The sequence below is a fragment of the Populus nigra genome, chromosome 8, assembly GCF_951802175.1.
Source record: "Populus nigra chromosome 8, ddPopNigr1.1, whole genome shotgun sequence".
NCBI classification, from domain to species: Eukaryota; Viridiplantae; Streptophyta; class Magnoliopsida; order Malpighiales; family Salicaceae; genus Populus; species Populus nigra.
In genome coordinates, this window is record NC_084859.1 from 21,386,836 (window position 1) to 21,410,870 (window position 24,035).

Below are 24,035 nucleotides of genomic sequence, written 5' to 3' on the forward strand. Positions count from 1 at the left end.
ATTTTCAAAATGGTCGAAGCAGAAGTACAAAAGAAAAGGACAATCCGTCGACAGTGTCCAAGATATTTGAAATTAAAAAAATTTGAGATTGGATTGTTTGTGCTGGATGTGCATGTGTGCAGGGATTTGATATCGTGAACATCACCAATTGTTTCGCTTTTGGTATGCTTCAAACGCTACCCTGCAAGGAGGATGTTTTGCGTGATTATATTCCTTAAGCAGTGGTGGCGATCAACCATTACAACTTTGAGCATCGCTCGACCTAGCCCCGGTGATTAGAGCAAGAGGCCTATTTATTTCGCTCAAGTTCTTGGGTATTTTAGAATTTTAATAACAAAATTTGATAAAAGTTTTGGGAAAGTAATTTTGGTTAGAAAAATATTACACACATAGTTTAAATAGAATTACTGTTAATAACGGTGGTTTCAATGATTATTTAAAAATTTTATGTCTCTTTGTATTTAATTAACATATATTAAAAAGCAACCTAAAATTTTATGAAAATTTAATGATAAAAAATTGATTTACTTGAAATATTCTAGAGTTTTATTTTTGACAAATCTAAAACCATTAAAAAAAACTCAACAAAATGATTCTAATCACATTTTAAAAGATCATCAAATATAATAATAATTTATTAGATATTTTATTAGGAGTTAATTACAATTTTATTTGGTGTTTTTTCAAAGTACAATTATAATTAACTCGTATAGATTTCTCTAAAGTGTAAAAATTAGAGCATTTCTTCTTTTTTTTTTTTATTTTTTTCAGTTCTCTCTTTTGTCTATCACCTTCAATTTTTTTAGTTATTGAATTTTCATTAAAATTTTAAGTTGAGTTTTGTTTAAGTTAATTAATTTTTTTTAAAAAAACATGCACTGAACAACCACTATTTTCTGTTGTGTACAAAATAAAAATAAAAATAAAATATAATTGTAAAAACAATATTTTAAAATGCAATTGTGTTCAAACTAGTTATTTTTCAAATAATTCTTGAACTTGTATTATTGTCCCAAAACTTTTAGTAAACTATATTATATATTTTTTTAAATGCCAAGTTCATAGCCCGCTGTCTGTCATCATGGATAAGTTATTGTACTTGGTCACCAAATATGCTCTTTCGTTCATCTCAATGGTTGCTTTGAAAACTTAAAAGTTATTTTTTTTGTCCGATTTTGTGACTTTTTATTAGACAGTGGTATGTTGGAGGTTCCATTGGTTAGTCTATGTCACTGTCAATGGTTCACTTTTGACTTTGGTTATGATTCTCCACTGTCCGTCTGTCCCCTCTCAGATTCAAATGTGTTCATCAAATCTTTTCACTGGTATCTTCATGATTTGCAGAGTTGATTGAGATTTGGAAATTTGAGGAATCTAGACTGAGAATTTAGTCATGGGCTGGGTGCTGGGATAATCTGATTCCTGCGATGTGGTGCTCTTTTGTCAGTGTCACCCTTTTGTTCTTGCTTCCCCAAGGTCTTGTCAGGAAAATATAAAACCCAGAATTCGTAATTCTGATCTTAAAACAGAGCAACCTGGCACTTGCCTCTACCTGCAGTTCATGCCATTTCCAAGCCCAGCAAAGGAAAGATTGAAGGCCACCAAGCCCTTCTCTGCCCAGGTGACGATGATGCAAGAAGGGTGTCCCATAATATTGCTTTGTGTCTTATACATGGATAAAATGTATCCTCTGAGGTGTGAAGATCATCCATACTCCATGGATTTTGAAATAAAAATACATCTCTCAAGGTGTCAGGATCACTCCATAAGCCATTAATGTCATGGCAGGCATTAACACATATTTACTAAAATTTCTGGGGAATCATTCATGCTAAGAAAGAAGACTGGAATCTTGGGATTCAATCTTTACTAGAATTTGCTGCCATTATAGTGTTTCAATATATACTGCCATTATATTACTGCTGTAATCTTGGAAAGAAGGATGGTCACTTCACCTCTCTGCAACCAGTTGTTCATAACACCATAATATATACTAACTTCACCGAGTTAGATGGGATGGGATTTCTATTTTTGTCTATAATCGTTGTCTTAAATTAACTTCTACTTTATTACTAAATATTAAGCAAAGATAGAAATTAAACCTTTTTTTAATCATCTCCAATTTTTTCAATCATTACATATCAACAAATTTAATTTCTTCAAAACAAATATTGTCATACTGTGTTTTTTTGTGTCCAAATATTATACACCAATAAATATCTATTAAAACATATAAAATACTTAAAAATTTGAAAACTTTAATTTTTGAAGTTTTAGTTAACAAATAGACAAGTTTTCTGGTTCTTGGCCACCCAAATCCAAGCTTGATTCTTAAACATCTCTACAAAAGAGTGACCAGTGAACTCTTCTTAATCTCCTGGGGAAGGTTAATGAGCAATAAATTGCCAATGTATTCATTACATAGCATGATTTGACCATGAAAATATATCCCCAAGTTACAAAAACTTTAAAAATTGATTATCTCAAGAAAATAACAAAAATTAATTGCAAGAATCGAACCAATAAAAAAAATCAAATTAACCAATTAAAAAATCCAAGAAAAAATTAGTTTAGTTCAGTTTTTGTCTTAAAAATCTAAAATCAATTGAACTGATCAATTCATCCGGCACCAAAAAAAAAGGTATAAATATAAACTTTTCTTCTAACCCTAGAGACTAAATAAAACCCAGCCCCACCTCCTCCAAGCTTTCTCTCAATTTCTGTTTGGTTCTTGAGAAGAAGGATGATTTTCGTAGAAATGAAAGAGTGAAAAGTACTTGAAAATGACTTTATTTAATGATTTTATATTTTTGTTCTTTTATTTATTTTTAATATCATGAAGGAGAATTGCAAGGTCAAAGAGGAGGTTTGCTGACAAAGTAATTTTACCATGGATGAAGCCCAAGTAAAATCTTTGGACTTCTTGTTGATGTTGTGAAAAATTGCAGCCCTTCTGCCTCTTCATGATTGCTGTAAAAAATGATGGATGCTGGGGTTAACATGGATCTTCTAAACCAATCTCTAGTTTATCCATGTCATGCTAAATCCTGGCAGTGTAGTAATGCTTGACTTTATTATTTAAATCAAGCATCTTCATTTTCCAGACGGGCACCATATTGTGGGTAAAAAAGGGTGATGGCATGAAGTGACATTGACAAGGCTGGTAGGAGGATTGGGTTGAAGAAGCCAGTCAAAGTTTAGTTCAGTCTTTATTTTTCAAAGATTTCAACAAAGTCCTTAAACTTTGTTAAGTTTTGAAAGAAAAAACTGAACCCAACTGAATTGGTCGGTTTGAACTTGTTGATCGGTTCAGTTTGGTTTATAATTTTTCAAAAATATAAATTTCAATTTGGTTAGCTTTTTTAACCAAAAAACCAAACCAAACCAAAACAAAAATGCTTACCCCTTACCTAAGTTATAAAATGCACTAAAGAAGTGCAAACTAAAACCTTCTGCATAAGAGAGAAATTTACAGCATCAACATCATTAATATTAATCATACACAAAACTGCAATTCTCTGTTGCTGCAGCTAGAGCTCTCTTACTCCAATTTGTACAATTAACATGAGAAACTAAATATGAGGCCGGGAGGGCGAGAATCAACAAGATCCTTTTGTTTTTTTTCTTGCCCCCTGCAATTTGATATTTTAAGAAACAGTCCTCCCATAGCACAAACACGCAAGATAGAGGTTCTTCGCCCACTTTTCCTGTACATTAAAAGAAAAACTCAGGTGAGATATTGTCTCGTAATTTATTTACCATAACAAAAATCAATGATACAAATTTGTTATGCAAAACAGTGTATATAAATTTCATACTGCTCAGTGACCAAAACTAACACCAGTCAGATATCAAAACATGAGAGATGCACACACAAGCAAGAAATTGTTATGCAAACCTTGATTTCTAGAATTTGTCACAATACAAAATTGCATGCCACAAAAACAAGAAGAATCAAGATGCATTTTTTTTTTATAATAGCCAAGGCACAATGATCATGCAGTGGAGGAACATCACAATTTTACAGCAGTAGTGATGAGGAAATCAGTTTGGACTTGTTTGTTACTGCATAATGATTCTAGCAACAAGGAAGCTGCAGTCTGCTTCTGCAACAGGGGAGGATTCCAAGTATGTCTTTCATGATAGATATAAAGTACACACCCATATTCAGAGGATTGGAGAACATGGTCAACAGCTCCAAAATCAAACAGAATGTATTACCTTAACATGAGTGCTTGGAAATAGAGATGTGCGTAAAGTTTCCTGGGTTTCATCTCCAGGTTTGCGCTTAGGGACACTCAAGATGAGAGCAGCTTGATCAAAGGTTGCAGCAGTTGATGTAATTCTAAAGCCAGTATCCCACCTTCTGTGAATGCCCTCACTTGGATACAGAAAATCAAGCTCCACAACCTATTGAAGCCAGTGACAAGTGAGACACAGAACCCACTCGAGTCAGAAGCAAAGTTACATGCAAGAACCATTCAACTGTGGCCCAAGAAAACATATAAACTTTTTATAATATGCTGACACATACTAAAATAAGGTTTAAACTAGAACAATCTGCAGAGAACCACAATTTTGTGTCAAAATACTTGGTTTAAAGCAATGGTCAACAAGCGACCAAGGTCAATCTATTTTTGTACCTTGGTTCTAAATCAATGTCTATTGGCATCCATAACCATCTAAATAGCATCTATCGAAGAAACACAACCTCTTAATCAATGTTAATTTCCAACTAAATCTGCAATATCACAAATAGAAAGTGAAATCCAGAGGGCATGGCAAAATGAGCTTTCAGGCTACGAGGTATTTAACTTAGAATCCACAGTTCAAGTTTAAACAGATTGTTTATTTTATTTTTAAATCAAGCTTTCATTTAAATAGCAACAGTTTCCAAAAAAAATAAAAAAGGAAAACCAAAAACTAAAATGTCCAAGGCGAATAGATCTCATTCAAACCATGGAAAGTTTTGTTCAACTCTAAAAACTCATGGGCACACAAACATGCAAATTTGTGGGAATAGCAGTGGCTGCTGCTTTTTATATATTTGCAATGGACACCTAGGAGTAGATATGAAAAATCTGACCTGATCACTGAAGCCTGCATTGCGTGACATGACAACACCCCAGCGGGTTCCAGCAGTAGCCATTGAAGTCACATAAAACCCTTCTCTCCACTTCTTGTTTATCCACTTAAAGGGAAAAGAATCGCTTACTTTGTAAGACTGTTGAGTGTATTGAGTGCCTGCATAAATTAAAACATCACTTTGTTTCAGTTGCCAAAAGGAAATTTTGCTAAAAGTTGCACCCCAGCAACACCCTGACCACAGCAAGGCTCAGTTTCAAAGGCAACAACCATAGCTAAGTCATAGCGAACTGTTAAATTGTGGCCCAAAAACTAACAAAGGTTATGCAGTAATACACAGAACTTGTGAGATAAAGCAAACCAACCTTTGGACATCACCACGAGAGAGCTTCCATTGTTAGAACCAGCGATGGAACTGATGTAATAGTTCTTCTCCCATTGTTCCATTATCCATTCCTATTATTTGGGAACAATTTTGATTATTGTTTCTATAATAAATTACTTACATGATTAGGAAAAGAAAACCTGAGCATAGTAACACATGAATATATAACATATTTCCATGCAGTGTTTAAGTTTATGTAGTTTACCTTGTGTAAGAAAAAAGGTGATAGTTCATAAACTTGGCTTGTAAAATTAGTTCCAGCATCCATTATTAATGCCCAAAGATTGGAAGAAGATGCAACACAGCTTATAAGCAGACCATCAGCAATTCCTCTCTCCACATGTTGACCCAGCCTTCCATCAGCAACATTATAATGGTACCTATGTAAAGAACAGACATGTCATCGGGTCATGTCAAGGTCAGGAAACCACATTCAAAAGACAAAAAGGGTATCTCCTCAGAAGATCTGTGCAGTGAATAAAGGATGGAGCCCAGTATCCTCAGTGTCAAGTCTTTTAAGAATACAGGGGAGAGAGGGAGAGGGGGGAGAAGCCACAGGAGAGCTTCACCCTTGCACCAATGGCCAAACAAGAGCACCTAATCTGAGACCAGGTGGCTGTATAGAGGACCATACAAAGTGTGAGACTCAATGAAGTTATGAAAGGATTGTTCAAACAGACAAATGAAATATCAATCATTTTCTTCAAATCTTTGCTTGGTTAGGCTTGTAGCAGTCCTTTTAGGAAGCCACTTCACTGTTACAAAACCAAAACTCTTTATTTAAATACCCAGAGTTGCATGATTTCTCATTGCCTCAAATTAATGAAGGGTAAATTAGCATAAAAATACAATGCAAATTTTTAGAGGGAAAAGAATGAGAAATAATGAATCAAAACATCGTACCTCTGTTTCATTGGTGGCTTAGCGTTGTAAATAGAAATCCATTGTGTAGCAGGAACTCCAAGACGGACTTTCTTCTTAGGTTGCCCATCATCTTCTTCCTCCTCGATATTCAGCCTACCACGTTTTTGACCAACTTGACAAATGATCTGCAAAAGGATATATAATTATTCACACAGTAAGAGAAAAGATAAAAGTATTTCTTCCTCGTGGATTTGAGCTCTACCCCTACCTTTTGAGCACCCTCTGTGTTTATTGGTCTTATAGCTGGATTTGGTCCTATCAAACTCTCAAACAAAGATATTAACTTTGAATAGTTGGGCTCCTCGTCAAATTTCATATTCACCACGATTTCAAAAAACTGTCTGAAAGGAGGAGGACAGAAGCAGCACAGCATCTCCGGAGATGTTGCCATCTTCTTTTTGCAAACCAAGAAGGACTTATTGTCACCCTAAGGTTTGTTTAACAAGAAAAAGTAATAGAGTTAACATATCATTCTAACAAAGAAAGGCATGAGGATGGCAAACTACCCTTTGCAAGCATGCTTTGCATGTATTTATATACTCATGTTCATGGTACATGCGCTTGTGTGTATATCCTTGTAGTACCTGGTAGCCCTGCCATGGCAATCTGCCTTTGTGAAGGAAGATGAGTGTATAAGCAAGAGATTCAAGATCATCTCTCCTACTGGCAGTTCTTCCCAAATGAGCATGAACACTAGCATATCGAACAGTTCCCCTAAAGAATCAAGCAGAAAGGTATCATGAATAATGGTCAAGGTCATATTTTGTCCACAAGACTCAAGAAGAAATATGATTAAGTCCCACCTAAACATATCAGGGCGCTGATCATATTCAACATGTTGTCCAGTACTGCTGTCTTTCCACTTTGTTGCTGCAATTTTGGACAACGATAAGACATAAGGATTTTTTTTTAAAATAGCAATAAGAGTACTTCAATGATTAATGACTTTGACTCACCTAATCCAAGGTCAACAAGAAATAACTTCTTCTCTTGAGGTGTAGATGGCTGACCAAGTAAAAAGTTTTCGGGCTTTACATCTCCATGCACATAGCTAAAATCAAACAAGGTTGCATAATTCATAAGTTTTTCGCAGAGAAAAGTGGAATGAAGAATTAATAAAGCTACCAAATGAATATCCTTATGACACCATAAGTTTTACCAAGAAAACAATTTGATACACAACTAAATAGCATACCCTCTTGAGTGCATCTTCTCCAAAATTGAGAGAGACTCAGCTGCAATACAAGCTACCATTTCTGAGGACATCCTACATCAAAAAGGAATGACAACCAATCAACACGTAGAAGAAGGAAAGCAAATTGAGACATTATGTGTCTTGCGGGAAAAAAATGTCAGCTTAGCAATAAAAGAAACACCCTACTCTTCCTCAGTCTTTTGGCAAGGAATAAAAGCATAAAGAACAAACCAATTGGATAAAATAATGCATACAGGGAGAAAAAATAGAAACAATATCAGTTGGCATAACATGATTTGTGGTGAGCATAAAAATAATTTCAAGAGATTTACCACCCAAACCAATTCCAAGGAAAAGAACATCTAAATCAACACTGTCCATACACACCAAAAATACTGAGAGAGGCATGTATATATGCACAAAATACTCACGTCTGCCCAGAAGAATTCCATACATCCCAGAGGCTAGGGCCCAACATGTCCATTACCTGAAAAACCCATAAGCTGAAGTTAAACCAGGAAATATAATGAACAGATTAGAAAGAGTGAGCTTGCAGATCATACCATTACATAATAGTCTCCTTGCCTTCCTTTATAGTGTACTCTTGGCACACCATGACTACCACCAAGTGTGCTGTCAAACAAAAACACGTTGCAGAAAAACTTAAATATTTATGATAAATCGAAAACACTACAACAACAACCTAATTTAGAGGGAAAATTTACGCACTTGTAAACTTGCCATTCATACGGAGGGCCATAATTACAGCCTTTGCTGTTTCTGTGCTCAAATTTCAGGGCCACCTAGAGGAAACACACAAGGAAAAAGAAAATTAAAGCAAGATTAAGTTTTTGTATGAAATAACACAAAATAATAGCTAGATTAATTTTACCTCCAGGGCACCAGAACCCGTTGCACGTTCATTTCCACCATTAGCACGACGACCAACAAACACCTGACCAAAACCACCTTTCCCCAACTTCCTTTCTATCCTATATAAAGGTGACCCTCCCACTTGAACCTTGGATAAGAAAATAATAAACTCTATAATTACCACAAAAATAAAAGGCAATATTAGAAGTTGAACATGTTGGAGAATCAATTAAAGTCAACTTCAAAGTAAACAAAGTGTTTTTTTCATGATTTATAATGCCAAATGCATGCAACAACAAAACAAAGCCATGAAAACAAAGCATCAAATTTCAGCACATGCTTCTATGCTTAAAATCTTGAACTAATAAATGCATGTACTGAACAATCAGCAACTGTCCTCAACCAACAAAAAAGAAAAAAACTCAAAACATTTCCAAAAACAGTGTAAGATTGAAAATCTTACTTCACTCAAGATTTCAGAAACACTAAATAAAATGCATATTAAACCCCCATGAAACCATCCTTTTGTAGCTACAAGCATAAATCACCAACAGCAATTAATCAAAACCAACATTTGAAACCATATTTCAGCAAAAACCACCAACCAAATTGAGATAGCATCCAACCAACAAAAAATCAAAATCCCCGCAAAAAAAAAAAAAAAACCATTCATTCTGCTGACATACCACTACATCACCATTACTTCAACAACTTACAACAGCTACAACAGAAACCCGCCATAAAAACCACATTTTCACACAAAAACATCCCATTTTAAACCGAAATGACCAAAATTTGACCCAAACTCCATATATTAGCAAAATCACAACAAAATAAAGTAAACCCAGATGACAAAGCATCAAATTTGCCAGAAAATTATTAAAAAACAAAAACAAAAACAAAAACAAAACAAGCATACCTTATCAGGGAAAGGAGCATTGTTCCCCTCTTCTTCTTGGCCACCAGCTTTATTAGCACTTAAACCTCCACTATCATCAGCCATTGGACCTTTCAATTTTTCAACTTTCTCTTCTTCTTCAATATCAACTAGCAAATTCTTTCCTTTCTTATCACTCTCTGATATCAAAATTACCCTTTTACCCTCCTCCTCCTCCTCCTCAACTCTTCTATTACTATTCTTATTCCTATTACTATTATCACCTTCTTCTTCCTTCTCTTTCAACCTTTTCGCTTCCAATCTTGTCCTCGGTCTCTTCTTCGCTTCTCTAGCTACAGCAGCACGGGTCTTCACGTAATTTCTCGCAACTGGAGGGTCTGTTTGCTTCTGTTGTTGTTGATTTCGCGCTAACCTTGCGCGATTTCTTCTAAGCTCAGGCATTGCTGATCAAGCCCATGCAATCCGTCCCTTAAAAACCCTAGCACCACTATTTTGATTATCATTATAGTGAAATCGAGCTAGAATCCATGGCTTGCTTTAAAAAAAGGACTGGATAGGGTTTAATGGGGTTTAGATTGAGAAATTGAGGGTCAATTTGATGAAAAAAATGAGAAAAATTAGAGTTGTGAAATTGGGGATTTTTTTAGGGTTAGGGTTTGATTGGGAGAAAAGCGGAAAGAGAGAGGGGTGGGGTAAGGGGTGGCTGCGAGAGAAAAAGAAATGGTGGAAACGAATGGGAAGGAAGTTTTGGGTCGGTGGTGGTTCGCTTGTTTGGTATGGATTCGACCGTGTAAGCTTTTGAGCCGTGGAGCCACGGTTCGGTTAGTTGGTGTGAGCCTCCAAGGGTAGGTTCGGATCTCAGATGGCAAACGAAATCTTTTATGAGATGGCATATCTATTTTTAATTATTGTTGTTCATGAGGTTTATGAGATTAATATATTTGTATTTAATTAATCTTATTCATAAAGTTTACTGGCAATTACGATTGTTTTGCTTACAATATTTAATAATATTCAATGGAATATAAATATGATAAAAAAAAACATTACTTAACTTATTAAAATAAAAATATTTTTTTAGTATGTGTTTAGTAATGTATTTATATTTATTTTAGTATGTTTTTGATAATGTAGTGTATAATATTCTTGTAAAAATATTTTTTTAATTTAAAATATTTTTATTTATTTATTAAATTTTTACATAAAAAATTATTTAAAAATATTAATTCAATATGTTTTAAATAAAAAAATATTTTAAAAAATAAGTTAACCTTTACACTCTTGAAAGTAAATATAAATAATTATTTTCTTGGTATTATAAATTTCTTGCTATGAATAATACAATTGTTAATAGACTTATATTTGGAAAAATAATATGTATAAAAGTGGTTTTATTATTATATTATGTAATTTGTTGACAAATTTATTTCTTAACTTAATAGTTTTAATTTCTTTATAAATTTAAATTTATTATTTCATTATGGAAAATAAATATTTATACCAATAATTCCACCAACGTTCAAAAACAAAAAAAGTCCCTCAAATCCCTCCCTACCTCTTGGGACCCGCCCCCCCATCTCCATTCAAACTTCAAACCGCGCCCCCTTCCCCTCTCCTTCTCCTCCACCACCATGCCGCGAAAACGACAGCGCAGCACGACGACAAAACCAGAAGCGGCAGCGTCTACTTCTTCTTCAATTAAGCAAAAGAAGACGGCGGCGACGCCGAAACGTACTTGGTTGAGAAAAGTAGAGAAGGAAGAGGAAGAGGAGGTGTTTGTTTTGGAAGGAGATGAGGATGACACGAACTCGGTGGAAGAAGTCGGAGATAGGATGGGGACTGGTAATGCCGATTCTAGACCTGGCACGAAGGAGAAGCGTGGATCTGGTAAAGCTGAGAAGAAGATATCGACGCCTGTGAAGGTTAAGGAGGATGAAACGCCGGCGAGGTTTGTCGGAGCTCAGATTCCTGGTGCTGAAGCTAGAAAGAAGTGGCCTCATCGATATGCTAATAAGGTAACTTTCTGCTCCTTTTTTTATCAGTAGCTCTCTTTGTTTTTTATTTTTTTTGGTGCGAAAATGAGACAATTTTATGAAAAACATATGCTTTTTTATACTTTTGTTGAAATAAGTGTAAAAAATATTTTTTTTATTCATAGAAGGGGCTCTTTTTTTTTCTTTTTGTGTATTAACATATGAAAGAAATCGGCTCGAGGACTGTGTTTTAGTGAAATTATGTAGTTTTTTTGGTTAATTCTGCTTGTTTATAATGTTTTAAGTGGATTTTGCATGAAAAAGAGAAATTAGCAATATTCTATTTGGTTTTGGAATGGAGTTTAGAAGGACAATTTGGCTTGATGTTGATTTTAGTTTCATGATGATGGTGTTTTTGAGTCTATTGTTGTTGAAGTCGTTGACTAAGTAGAGCGTGTAGCACGAGAACAGAGGATTTGATTTATAAGACTTAATATAAGGGTGTGTTTAGTGTAAATTGGATTTGGGTTTATGAGAATAACAAAGTTAATTTATTGATTCTGGGTATCTTCAATAGTTTTGAATGTTTATAGAAATTGGAGATATTTTGGTCCTTTATTGAGTAATTAATTTAGAAAAACAATTAATGTTGATTAATTGGGTTTTCCGGGAGGGGATTCTATGCCTTCCTTATAAATGAATGCAGTAATGTGATGTGATGGTTTTATTAAATGATAGCTTTTTTGACAACAATTTATTAAATATATGTGTGTGTGTATTTTAATTTTTTACTGAAAACTGAATGTTAGTTTCTTAGAAGTTATGGTTGAAATTACCTTAACTTTTGTGTTTACCTTCCCTTTTTGTTCTCCCAGATGCAGAACAAAGCATCAAGTTCGAAAAGTACAAACTAGTAATCTACGTGCTTAATTGTACAGCTTAACCGTTCTCTCATCACTTCCCTTTTCCTTCTATGCATTCGTGAGTTCTAGTTTATATCTTCTCATTTTATTGAAATTGTTGTAGCTCGGATGATTCCGAAGAGATCGTATAAGCTAGATGTCACTACACACGGGCAGAGGTTGATAGGATCATCTATGATCTCTATTATGATGCTCATGTCCAAGTGAGTATTCATCTTCTCTTGGTTTCTTGAGTTTTGATATATATATATATATAGTTTTAACTCCACCTAAATGATTTTCTTTTTCGTGTTTAGGCTTCTGATGGAGATCCAGACTATATATGCAGGATAAGTGAGATGTTTGAGTCTGTAGACAGGACCCTATATTTTACTACTCAATGGTACTATCGATCCACTGACGCGGTATGTTAAATGAAGGAATATTTGTTGGTTGATGGTATTATTTTTTTGAGGGTTCACTTTTGGTGTGATATAAAGCTAATTGTTAAAACTATACTGTTTTGCAACAGATCATTAAAGATAAGTACATTTCGGATCCAAAGTGTGTTTTCTTTTCTGAGATTCGAAATTACAATCCCTTGGAGTGTCTTACATGGAAGCTGAACATTGTTAGATTGGCACTCAATGCATGGATACTCCTCTTCTGGTCTCTTTTTATTATTATTATTTGATTTTATTTTCACAAAATGGGTAAAGTTTGGAGTTGCATTTCAGGTGGATCCGGAGAATAGACGAGCAAGGTCCTCCGGTTGTGATTTCTATTGTGACATGCTTTATTTGCTTCCATATTCTACCTTTCTCAAGTTACCAACAGTTTAGAATATTTCGCTTTCAAGGGTAAACTAATTTAAATCTAAGTCCTCTGCAAGTTGTTATCTTATGTTATCTTATTATTTTCGACTTGTAGAAAACAATACAACTGGACCCGAGAGTTCAACAATATCCAATGATACTGGGTTGAAGTCTGAGTGTGACGAAGTTTGTGAAACCAGTGGCAGTAGTAAATCAGAGGTTGCTTTACTGGACTTGTATTCTATCTGTGGACCCATGTCTACCGGTCTTTGCCTTGGTTTAAATCTGGTCACCGTAAGTTTCTCTTTTCTTCTTTTCATATTTGTGTAATTTGATTGCTACAGGCACAATTGTTTCTTTACATATTAGTCACATTTGTGGGTTTAATTCCTTATTTTGGACTTTAATCAGAAATTGACATCTCCCATTTTTCTTTGGTAATTGCAGAAATGGGCTGTTGACTTGAATAAGAACGCTTGTCAAAAGCTTGAGGTTGAATCATCCGGAGACACAGGTTGTCCTTTTTGTATTTAATTTTTACGCGTTCTATTGTTACTTCACCCTATTCAATATGTTGAACTTTAACCGGGTCACCTTTGTGGATCAGGTGAGAAATGAAGCTGCTGAAGACTTCTTAGTTTTACTGAAAGAGTGGGAAAAACTCCGCGTAAGGTTTTTTCTGTTGGGAATTCTGACCGGTGATATTCTGATAGTTGCCTATTTGAGGCTAAGCACACTAACACAATATTTAACGTGGTTCGGCAAATCGCCTACATTTACAGGAGAAGCCATTTGATTATATTGGAAGAGAACAAGATTTACAATAATAGAGAAGGAGGAATCATCCACTCTTTGCAACTCTCAACCTCATTCTTTTCTTTCTTTGCAGTGCTGTAATGGCAGCCACTGCTTGCTGCCCTTGGCAAACCATTCTCTCCTATATTTTTCACATCTTTCTCTGCACTCTCTCTCATTTTGCTCTCAAACTTATGTCTCTATTTATAGGCATGAACGGTGAGACAACTTGGTCATAAATTATGGCACTAATGGTGGCAGCACATGAGTTACACCATTTTATCAATGGGTGGTGCAACATGTTTGATAATACTCACTTACTATTGTAGTCTTTTGACAATGACAACCCTCTTCTAGAGTAGGGCTGCAGATGCTGCCACATAAGTGGCAATATCCTAACAATCACCTCCTTTGTTATTTATATGGGCAATCGTCCTCTTACTTCTTCAGCACAAGCTTGCATTCTGCAGCTCTTCCAAGCTTACCATTTTGAGAGCGTCTGTGGCGAAGTTTACAGGTACTTGCCAAACCTTTCAATCACCAGAGTCACCAAACACCACTTTGCTCACTCCAAAGGATCACTTCAACCAGATGGTCTCTCACATTACATCTGAAGAGTGTTAATGCTTGTTTCTGGGACACAACTCTGTAGACTTTTGGAAGAGTGGTGAGTTCGTGATCACATTGAAATACTTAGATAATGACTGTCGTATTTCGAAATAGAAATTTCCCTTTAAAGGGGTGTTGTAAGCCTTGTTGTAAGGCTTGATAAATCATTCCGAACCGAGCATGGTTGATACGCTCGAAGGAGAATGTTGTGTATCTCAGAGACAAGTATTAACACTCTTCAGATGAGATATGATAGATCATCTAGTTGAAGTAATCCTTTGAAGTGAGCAAGGGTGTGTTTGGGTGACTCTGGTGATTGAAAGGTTTGACGAGTACCTGTAAACTTGGTCAAAGATGCTCTTAAAATGGTAAGTTTGGAAGAGCTGCAGAATGCAAGCATGTGCTGAAAAAGTCAGAGCACAATTGCCCATATAAATGGGAAAGGGGATGATTGTTGGGATGTTGCCATTAATGGGCAACAACATCTGCAACCCTACTCTAGAAGAGGGTTGTCATTGTCAAAATGCTACAATGGTAGGTGGGTATTATCAAATAAGTTGCATCAACCATTGATAAAATGGTGCAACCCATATGCTGTCATAATTTATGGCCAAGTTGTCTCACCATTCATGCCTATAAATAGAGACATAAGTTAGAGAGCAAATTGAGAGAGTTAGAAAGTGTGAGAGAAACACGTGAGAGAGAAAGAGGAGTTGCTGCCAAGGGCAGCAATATGTGTGAGAGCAATGGGAGTAGAGTAAATGTGATCCTCCTCCTCCATATATTTATATTGTTCCCTTTCTCTATTTTTAATAATATTAACTTCTATCGTGGATGTAGACAATTTGTTGAACCACGTTAAATATTGTGTTTAGTCTTCAATGAGCAACTATCAGAACATTAACGGTCGGAATCCTCAACATTCTCTCGTGAAAAATGATGACCCAGAAAAGAAACAAACATACTGTTTTGATATGGATAATGAAGATGACAACAATGATAATGACTACGACGAGGATGTTTCTGAAGTGGAGAAAATATTGGAGATCTGCTATGGTGACCCAAGGAGATGGTATATATGTTATAACTAGATCTTCTGGCCCTGTTTTGTTATAACTTGATTTTCTGATTTCAATTTGAATTTGCGCAATGTAGGTTAGTTGGGAGAATTGTGGACCTGATTATGATACTTAGGAACCAATTAGTGGTTTGAGGTATGCAATCAGACTTCTCATCGTACTTGTTCTTGTTGTACGCTGCTGTTTGATTTCCCGCCTCCCACCGTGTCTAACAATTATGTAATTTGGATAGTAGTTGGGGGTAAGCTATAAAGAACTTTGTCATGCATGGCTACCTGTCAAATATTCTACCATTACCCGTGAGTTTACTTAGCTTGTACTCTGATTTTAAATTATATAACTTCTATTGTTAATTGATTCGTTTTTTTAATTACATCATTAGGGTGATGTTGATGTAATTTGTGGTGGACCTCCATGTCAAGGAATCAGTGGCTTCAATCGTTTCAGGAATATTAAAAGTCCTTTAGATGATCCAAAAAACAAACAACTCATTGTTTTTATGGATACAGTGGATTTTCTCAGGCCAAAGTTTGTGTTGATGGAGAATGTTGTTGATCTCTTGAAGTTTGCCGATGGATTTATAGGACGATATGCCATGGGATGCCTTACTAATATGAAATACCAAGCTCGATTGGTATGCTGGGGCATATGGTTTTCCGCAGTTTCGTATGCGGGTTTTTCAATGGGGTGCTTGCGCAACTGAGTTATGGTATATGGTAAATATGCTTTTTTACAGTAATATGAAAGAGTTCATATTTTTTCTCATATCATCTCCTATGTTTTGCAGAAGCCACCACAATATCCTCTCCCCACTCATGATGTGCTTGGGAGAGATATCGCACCTGTAGAGTTTGAGGTGAGTGAGTGCAATTATTATTCATAATCATATCATTTATGTTAGTATTCAATTAGCTTTATTGTATTAATTTTGTTGAGATATGCAGGGGAATACCGTGGCTTATGAGGAGGGCGTTCAGGCACAATTGGAAAATAAATTATTTTTGAAGGATGCAATATCAGATCTACCTGCGGTTAGGTATATTAGTTGTTCATGTTTTTATATTATATTTGCTTAAATTCATGCATTTTACTGTTTAATTCATCTTAACGTATTTAGGTAACCAACAATGAAACGCGGGACGAAATGCCATATGGTAGAACTCCCACGACAGAATTTCAGCATATGATGATTCGATTGAAGAGATTGACTGAGTGGCTTTTATTATTTCAATAAGTTCGTATCTTGTTTGTTATGTACATAAAGATAAAAGATAGAAGATAGTGTTTAATTATTATTTTAAAATAGAAAAAAATGAAATAATAAAAATAAAAATATGTTTGATTAAGAAAATAAAAATAGAGATACTGATATAAAAATAAATTTATTTTTTAAATAATTTTAGAGTGAATTTTTATACTTTTAAAACAAGAGGTATAAAAGAAAAATATCTTAAGAGATAATATTTTTTATTTTTTATTTCTAAAATATTATTGCAAAAAAATTTTAATTTCAAAATTGTCTAATTAAGACATGTAAGGATAAAAATGATTATTATTATATTTTTAAAACCCAACTCGGGGGTCGATCCAGGATAAAACAAAGGTCATTAGTTGAGGCTAATGAGGCCCAGGTCATGAGTCAGGTTACTAGAGTCAGCATAAAAATAAAAATATTATTGTTATAGTTTTGAACTTGATTTGGGAGTCGACCCAGGTCAAAGCCTAGGTCACGAATGGAGTTGATCGTTAAGGATAAAAATAGTTATTATTATAATTTTAAAACCCAACTTAGAGGTTGACCCGAGATAAGGTTTTTGTCATGTGTTAAGAGGGTTAACATAAAATAAAAGTGGTTATTATTATAATTTAAAACTTGATTCGGGGGTCGACTAGAATAGACCTAAGTCATGAATTGAGAGGGTTAACACGAGTTGACCCAAATTAATATATAAATAAAAAAATTATTATCATAATTTTAAAATTTCACGTGAAAATTAATTTAATATAAGATTCAGGTAACTAATAGAAGGATAAATGTAGTTGCAATTCCTGTAGCTGGGGCTCTCAGCCTCAGGTATGCTTTAGGGAGAGCATTTCAAGGATTCGCTGGTGATGATCCTGTGTTTAGTTTGCCAAAAAAATTCCCTAAGATTACTGAATATCCTTCCTCATCTTAAGATCAATTGTAAACCATACTTCTAAAACACGATTCGGAGCGAAGTCCATCTCACAAGTTTGGAGAATTTGGTTTTATCCTGAGTCATCCAAGTTAATCCATTTTTATAATTATGGTTTTTAACCGGGTTAATACCTTACTTTATTTTTTAAAAACTAGATCAGTCTAGGCTTAGATCGGTCAAGTCTAGAATTTACTTGCTGGGTTGGTCTGTGTTTATAACTAGGTTGTAAACACTCGGAATGGCCAATTATTACTTCTTTCACTTCCTATTTATTTGCATTAAACAAAGTATCTCTGATCACCATATACCTTTGTTATTCAAATAAAAGGCTCAGATTGTTCACTTGCTTGTTTTGAAATCAAAATGAACCATGATGAGGGTCTTCTGCTTTTGCCCTCCTCAATCTTCATATCTCCTGGAACAAACAACTCTGGGACTCCCTCTCATCTCTTGCCATAAAAATTTAGTGCACAATCCATACTGAACCAGTATCTGTCTAGTGTCGAAATTGGATTTAAAGCAGTAGAAGTTTTGCATTTTGCATTATCAAATTAGGCCCGCCCAGGGCCTAAGCCACTGTTACTTGTTTAGAAAAGTTAACTTGGTAAATTGAAGTGAATTAACAAGTAAACTCACAACTTGATATGTTTGAAAGTGAGATTTAATTGTATCAACTTAGGATTTTTTTTTTTAAAAAAAAAAACAACATTGTTTTAATTTTTTTTGTTATTTTTTTATATGATATGATATTGTTTTATAATAAATCTAAATTAACTCGCTGATTCATGGATTGATCTACCTTCAACTTAATTAAACCTGGAGCTGCTTATCTGTTGATTGTTGAAAGTCTTTAGGAAAAACAAAAATATCCAATTCAACAATCACAAAATCATTGAGTGTAATTCAAAATAAAAAAAACGAGAAACAATATTAATTTCAATATCAAATATTAAATTAAAAGGCCAAAAACTTAGAAACAATGTTAATTTAATGACATGCTGACCTGGAACCTAAGTGTGGTCAAGTTTTATTTTAAACCTAATTTTTTAATTTTTTTAAATTCAAAGTAAAATAAAATTTGAGTTGATACAATTAATCTATAATCAATCGTTGGGTCAGGTTAGACCCAGGCTCAGTTAAAAATAAGACGTGAAGGTCCAAGACCTTATCATGTTCAGAACTTGACATCTAAGTTTCTATGATTCTTGTATTTCTATGAGATGGAATTATAGAAAATGCCACCAAGTTTTTTTTGTAAGGTTAATGCTCTAGGCGATTAGAACAATAATTAGAACTCCAAAGTAATCTGATCTTCTTTCTTGAAATAATCTGCCCTCCATTTTGTTACTTCAAGAACTTAACCCTTTAAAAAGAGAGATTTGCTTAAGACAATTGCAACCTAATCACAGGATCAATGGCTTCCTCTTGTTCAAGCCATTTACCTTCTTCCATTATGACCCTGCCAACGCAGAAGCATTTCTCATCTGTTGATGCTGTCTTTGGCAATGATGACCTTGTCACTGAGATTCTACTGCGTGTGCCTGCAAAAGCAGTCCTGAAACTCAAGTTAGTTTCCAAGAAATGGCTTTCTATCATCTCCCCCACGAGTTTTGCTATCCTCCATACCCGCCGCAATCCCCATACCGTCTCTGCTCTTCTTCTCAATTTTTCCTCATTTTTCAAGGAACCATCTAAGCACAAATATGTTTCTCTTGATGGGAAATCATTAGTCTACTTGTCCTATGATTTTCTTGATTTTGACCCCAACAACCTAGGGTGTTTTAGTACATATGTTTCTCAGTCCTGTAATGGCTTGCTTCTGTGTCCTAAATGGAGATGGTGTTCAACAGAGAGGTCTAAACCAACTGATTATATATTCAATCCTACCACAAGACAATTCGCATTGCTGCCACTACCACCTAACGATGGAAAATATTTTACTCGGATTCAGTTGGTGTTTGATCCTTTGGAATCGCCTCGTTATCGGGTTGTTTGCATTCAGTTCTTTAATTCGGAGCTTAAAATTTATGTGTACTCATCCGAGACCAAGGATTGGAAGCTTTCTGTGAAGCTAGAAAATTTTGATCTTTTATCTGTCAACTTTACTGATGGTGTCTCTTGGAATGGTGCTGTTCATTGGATGAGTCCTATGGGGAATGGTTTAAGTTTCTTGCTTGATATGGAATGCCTTCAGACAATTCCAAGGCCTCCACTTCCTGAGAATTGGCAGGATAAAAATTTCAGGTACTTTGGAGAGTCTGGGGGGCAATTGCATTTTATAGGGATTCTAGCAGGAAACCAAAATCCTGATGATTTGAACATGGGTATTGTCTCCCCTGATATATCTCATGACCAAAGTACTGATCAATCCATAGTAGTTTATTCCATGGAGAGAGGCTGCTCAAAATGGTTTGCCAAGTACTGTCTCCATATGAATGCCATTGTAATGGCAAACCCTGAGATAACAGGAGATAAAGATCTTACAGCCTCACCATTTTCGGCCGAGAAATGGTTTGATTTACTGTCGTTTATCGAGGGGAACGATGAAGATGGGGCATTGCTTGTGATGAGAACCTCCGGTGAGATCATATCTTACAGCTTCAAGAACAACATATTGAAGAAGATTTTGAGTTTTCCCCTTAAGCATGCTACCTGCTATGCTTTCAACTACACTGAGACATTATCTTGTGTTTAATGGTGTATATGTTTGTTGTTGTCCCACATCTTTTGAAATTCTTTGCAGCTTCAGTAATGTAGAATTCAGGAAATTAAATGCATGTGTTTTCTTGTTATCATTTTGACACTGAGAAGCAGCAAAACATGCTTTTACTGCTTTTGATTCTGTCAACCTGCATTCCCAAAAGGTGTCTAAACCTTTGATATTGCTTCCATGCTTTTCATGCTTTCAATGGTTGTGACTTGTGAGCATATATTGTATATGTAACTATAGTTAGACCCATTTGGGAACCTAATCTAAAAAACAATGTCATCGAGTAAATTTTTTTATTAAAATAAAATTGATTTATGTTTTCTAAATAAATTCTTAAAATTGACCCAATCAAATTTAAACCGAGTTTAACTTAGTCAATTAAGTTATAGATTAACTCGATTAGATCAAAGATTAACCGGATTTAGTTAAAATTTCTTTATTAACTTATTTACCCGGTACTAACAACTGAGTTTAGTTAAATTGATACATGCCTTCACAAGGGAGAGTCAAAATTTTGGGTTCTAGATTTTGTGAAATTTTACTTACCCCTATAAGAAATTAGAGTATATTTAGGACAAGAGTCAGAAATGCAAATAGTTTTCACCACTAAAAATTAACTCAGTAGTGGATAGTGAGTCCCCCACAACAAACATAAAAGGACGGGAGGATCTATGCATTATATTCTGCCACACACCATTCACTCCTCAAACCTCACTGTTTTGACTAGGACTTCAAGCAAGGATCATTCATTAAAGAGTTGTTCTTCTACTCATGGCTTCAGCTCCAAGGCCAAGACCTACAAATTTCACCCTCTCAGAGCAATGGGTCCTAATGGCAGCCACAATAATCGTCTGTGGATTCTTGGGTTATGTAGTTTATGATGCAGTAATGGCCACAGCATCTGAGATGCTACAAAGGTTACTGGTCATTTCTCCTTTGATTCTGATCATTTCAGTACATTGGCTCTCTGCAGGCAGCCAGTTTAGCATTCCTATTCCAGGGTCTGAGCCTGGTGCCATCCATAGAGCTGGAGGCTCGCCTTGGGGTGTAGCTTTTGTGTTGCTGCTTCTTTTCTTTCTCGTATCTTACCAACCTTCCTTGCTCGGCCTTATCTTCTAGTTCTACACTCATGTCCAAGCATAGTTAAGAATGCTTTGAGCCGGGTGCTCTGTTCATGTAAGTTAGCTTCAACTAAATATTGGTATAATCTTATCTAGTTGGTATTAATCTGTGCTTAAAAATGCTCTCTTGTTAATTATTTTCACACTACCATAGCAGGAATATAATGAGCTTTCCTTGTTTAGCTGCCAATTTCATGTGAGTCTGCTACCTGGAATTTTTTTGAGCATGTTGTGAGGAAACTAATACTGAAGGGGTTTTCCATTAAAAAATTTGTTTGTATTTTCTTCAGATTTGTAACGTGTTGAGCCTCTTTTGAGGTCTAGAACACTACTGGATCATTGTCAGTTGATCCGGGTCAGATTTTTCTTGATATAGTTAATGTTTTTCCAGAAAAAAAATTTAAATCATATAAAAGTTGACTCAATATAAATTATTTGAGTTAACATGTTCAAAAACAATCCATACAATGTTTGATTAAAAAAATTTCAATATAATATTTTTTTTTAATATTAAAATAATAATGCATTAAATTAACTCATTATAACATATTAAATTCACGACTATAGTAATTTTATAAAAAAAATTAAAATAAATTATGAAACGTAATTATCAACAAATCAATGTTAAAAAATAAAATTAAAAAATAAATTAATTAAAAAAGACTTGAAAAGACAACTCGAGTTAATTAATCAAATCCGTGATCCAGATTATAAAATCGAGATAACCTTATGAAAAATAAATTAATTAAAAAAAATAAAAAATATTTTGGATCAATTTACAAAATACATAATTCAGATCAGATGAATAAAGATAAATATATAGAAAAAAAAAGGTCTTGCAACTCCCGGTCAGAACTTGCACAACCACAAGATTTTAATGCTTTAATAGGAGATGATAAAGTGAATGAGAAGTGTACATGTCCTTTGAACCACAAGAATGGAATATTTTTTGACCTCCTGGGGCATCTCTCTGTCTCTCCCTCTGTAAGTCTTTCCTCTTGCCTCATTAGTTGTTTTTTTAGATTGTATTTGGTTAGTATCTAATAATAAAAAGAGCATATATATATATATATATATATATATATATATATATATATATATATATATATATATATAACAAAAACATGTAATAAATTTGTTTTTGAAACAATTTTGAATGAATTTATATCATTTTAAAATAAAAAAAAATATGGTATTGGACTCAATGTGGCAAAATTAACTCTGCCTAGTTTCTCTATCTCATATTATTTGAAGTTGACTATAGATTTGATTGTGTAAATAAGTTGAAGTAGTAGCACTTCATCTTTTTGAGTGTGACCACCCTTTACATAGCTCACAGAGGAACCAATAATTCATTTTAAAAAAAGAGTGCCTATAAAGGGTAATGGTGGAGAGGACCACCTAGTTGTACAGTAAAAAAATATAAATCTTTATAATTTAATTGTTCAGATCTTGAGTTTGTTTTTTTTTACAGGTTACTAGTTTGAGTTTTATAAATTTCAGAGCCACTGGAGGCTTATATGGTCATTAACTTCAGAGCCCGTGGAATTGGTTCATGTATGTGCAAGCTGACCCAAATACCTATGTTAGTAAAAAAAATAAAAAAAAATAAAAAAATCACACCTGCCTTACCCTTGATCAATCCAAGTAATACAAGAATTAAGATATTAAGCACCTGTAAAAAAATAGATGTTTATTCAGTGTAAAAATGTGATTAATGCTGAGTGTTTGAATTATCTATAACATATACCAATTTCCTAATCTAAACTTTACGTTTCAAAATAGAAAATCCAGAAACAATCGGTATAAAAAAAAAGATTTTTTTCTGTTTTGAAATGACAATTTTACTTTAAAATTATTTAAAAAATAAATTTATTTTTATGTTTTTATCCCTATTCCTCCTATTAATAAATTTTATATCCTTAGTGTATGTATTTTTTTCTTGTGATGCTAACCAAATAAGTCTTAAAAAAAAAATTCTAATTCAGTTACTATAATTTCAAAGAACATTTGCATAGTTCCTACCAAATATGAGGGTTAGGTGGAGGCAAAAATCCACACCAACCTTTTAGAGAATACCAAACTCACCCCTGTATTTTGATCAATTTGGTGAACGAGCTCCTATAAAAAAATAAATTAATTAAAGATAGAAAAACTAATAAAAAAATCAGTTACTATAGTACTTTTGTTACAAGAGTTACTCAAACACAAGAACTTGAAGTTATTCATTGAAGAGCACCAATAATTTCCCGATAACAAAGGGCTTGCTCATTGGTCAAAATATAACCATCAATCTTGTGATTTTTTTTAAAAAATTATTTATTAAATTTGACATTTTTTTATCCATGATATAAACTTTATTCCAAATAAATTTTAAATTAAATTTTAAAATTACAATGATAATTACTTTGTTAACTTCTCCGGAGAGCTTGTGTTTTGAGTTATGGTGCTGTAACTCTAATGTATTTTAAAGTTCCATCATTTTTCAATG

General features: G+C 34.2%; 3 protein-coding genes and 1 pseudogene across 3 annotated transcripts; 3 read left to right on the forward strand and 1 right to left on the reverse strand.

The window, feature by feature from the left end:
- Positions 1-3,436: 3,436 nt before the first annotated feature.
- LOC133701691 (casein kinase 1-like protein HD16) lies at positions 3,437-10,162 on the reverse strand. Its single transcript, XM_062125714.1, has 16 exons — positions 9,382-10,162; positions 8,482-8,610; positions 8,319-8,392; positions 8,153-8,222; positions 8,021-8,076; positions 7,590-7,661; positions 7,351-7,445; positions 7,198-7,264; positions 6,979-7,108; positions 6,603-6,821; positions 6,374-6,519; positions 5,676-5,850; positions 5,451-5,541; positions 5,087-5,244; positions 4,222-4,410; positions 3,437-3,707 (listed from the first exon to the last, which is right to left on the reverse strand). The coding sequence occupies exons 1-16, from the start codon at positions 9,799-9,801 to the stop codon at positions 3,648-3,650; spliced, it is 2,151 nt and encodes a 716-aa protein (XP_061981698.1). The 5' UTR covers positions 9,802-10,162; the 3' UTR covers positions 3,437-3,647.
- An 829-nt stretch (positions 10,163-10,991) lies between these two features.
- LOC133702038 (DNA (cytosine-5)-methyltransferase CMT3-like) lies at positions 10,992-13,077 on the forward strand. Its single transcript, XM_062126214.1, has 4 exons — positions 10,992-11,375; positions 12,553-12,660; positions 12,768-12,866; positions 12,973-13,077. The coding sequence occupies exons 1-4, from the start codon at positions 10,992-10,994 to the stop codon at positions 13,075-13,077; spliced, it is 696 nt and encodes a 231-aa protein (XP_061982198.1).
- On the forward strand, positions 12,358-16,866 carry LOC133702040 (DNA (cytosine-5)-methyltransferase CMT1-like; annotated as a pseudogene).
- Positions 16,867-19,127: 2,261 nt separating this feature from the next.
- Positions 19,128-20,408, forward strand: LOC133702041 (F-box protein At5g07610-like). The gene has a single exon (XM_062126215.1). It carries the CDS (start codon positions 19,128-19,130, stop codon positions 20,406-20,408), a length of 1,281 nt encoding a protein of 426 aa, XP_061982199.1.
- The last annotated feature ends 3,627 nt before the right edge of the window (positions 20,409-24,035 follow it).

Excerpts from the sequence above, each read along its gene's own strand:
- LOC133701691 (XM_062125714.1), bottom strand. The coding sequence starts at position 9,801 with ATGCCTGAGCTTAGAAGAAATCGCGCAAGGTTAGCGCGAAATCAACAA. Across the intron at positions 8,393-8,481 it reads CGGGTTCTGGTGCCCTGGAG|GTGGCCCTGAAATTTGAGCA; the intron begins GTAAAATTAATC and ends TGTTTCCTCTAG. Across the intron at positions 5,245-5,450 it reads TCTCGTGGTGATGTCCAAAG|GCACTCAATACACTCAACAG; the intron begins GTTGGTTTGCTT and ends TAATTTATGCAG.
- LOC133702038 (XM_062126214.1), top strand. The coding sequence starts at position 10,992 with ATGCCGCGAAAACGACAGCGCAGCACGACGACAAAACCAGAAGCGGCA. Across the intron at positions 11,376-12,552 it reads CTCATCGATATGCTAATAAG|GCTTCTGATGGAGATCCAGA; the intron begins GTAACTTTCTGC and ends TTTCGTGTTTAG. Across the intron at positions 12,661-12,767 it reads ACTATCGATCCACTGACGCG|ATCATTAAAGATAAGTACAT; the intron begins GTATGTTAAATG and ends GTTTTGCAACAG.
- LOC133702041 (XM_062126215.1), top strand. The coding sequence starts at position 19,128 with ATGGCTTCCTCTTGTTCAAGCCATTTACCTTCTTCCATTATGACCCTG.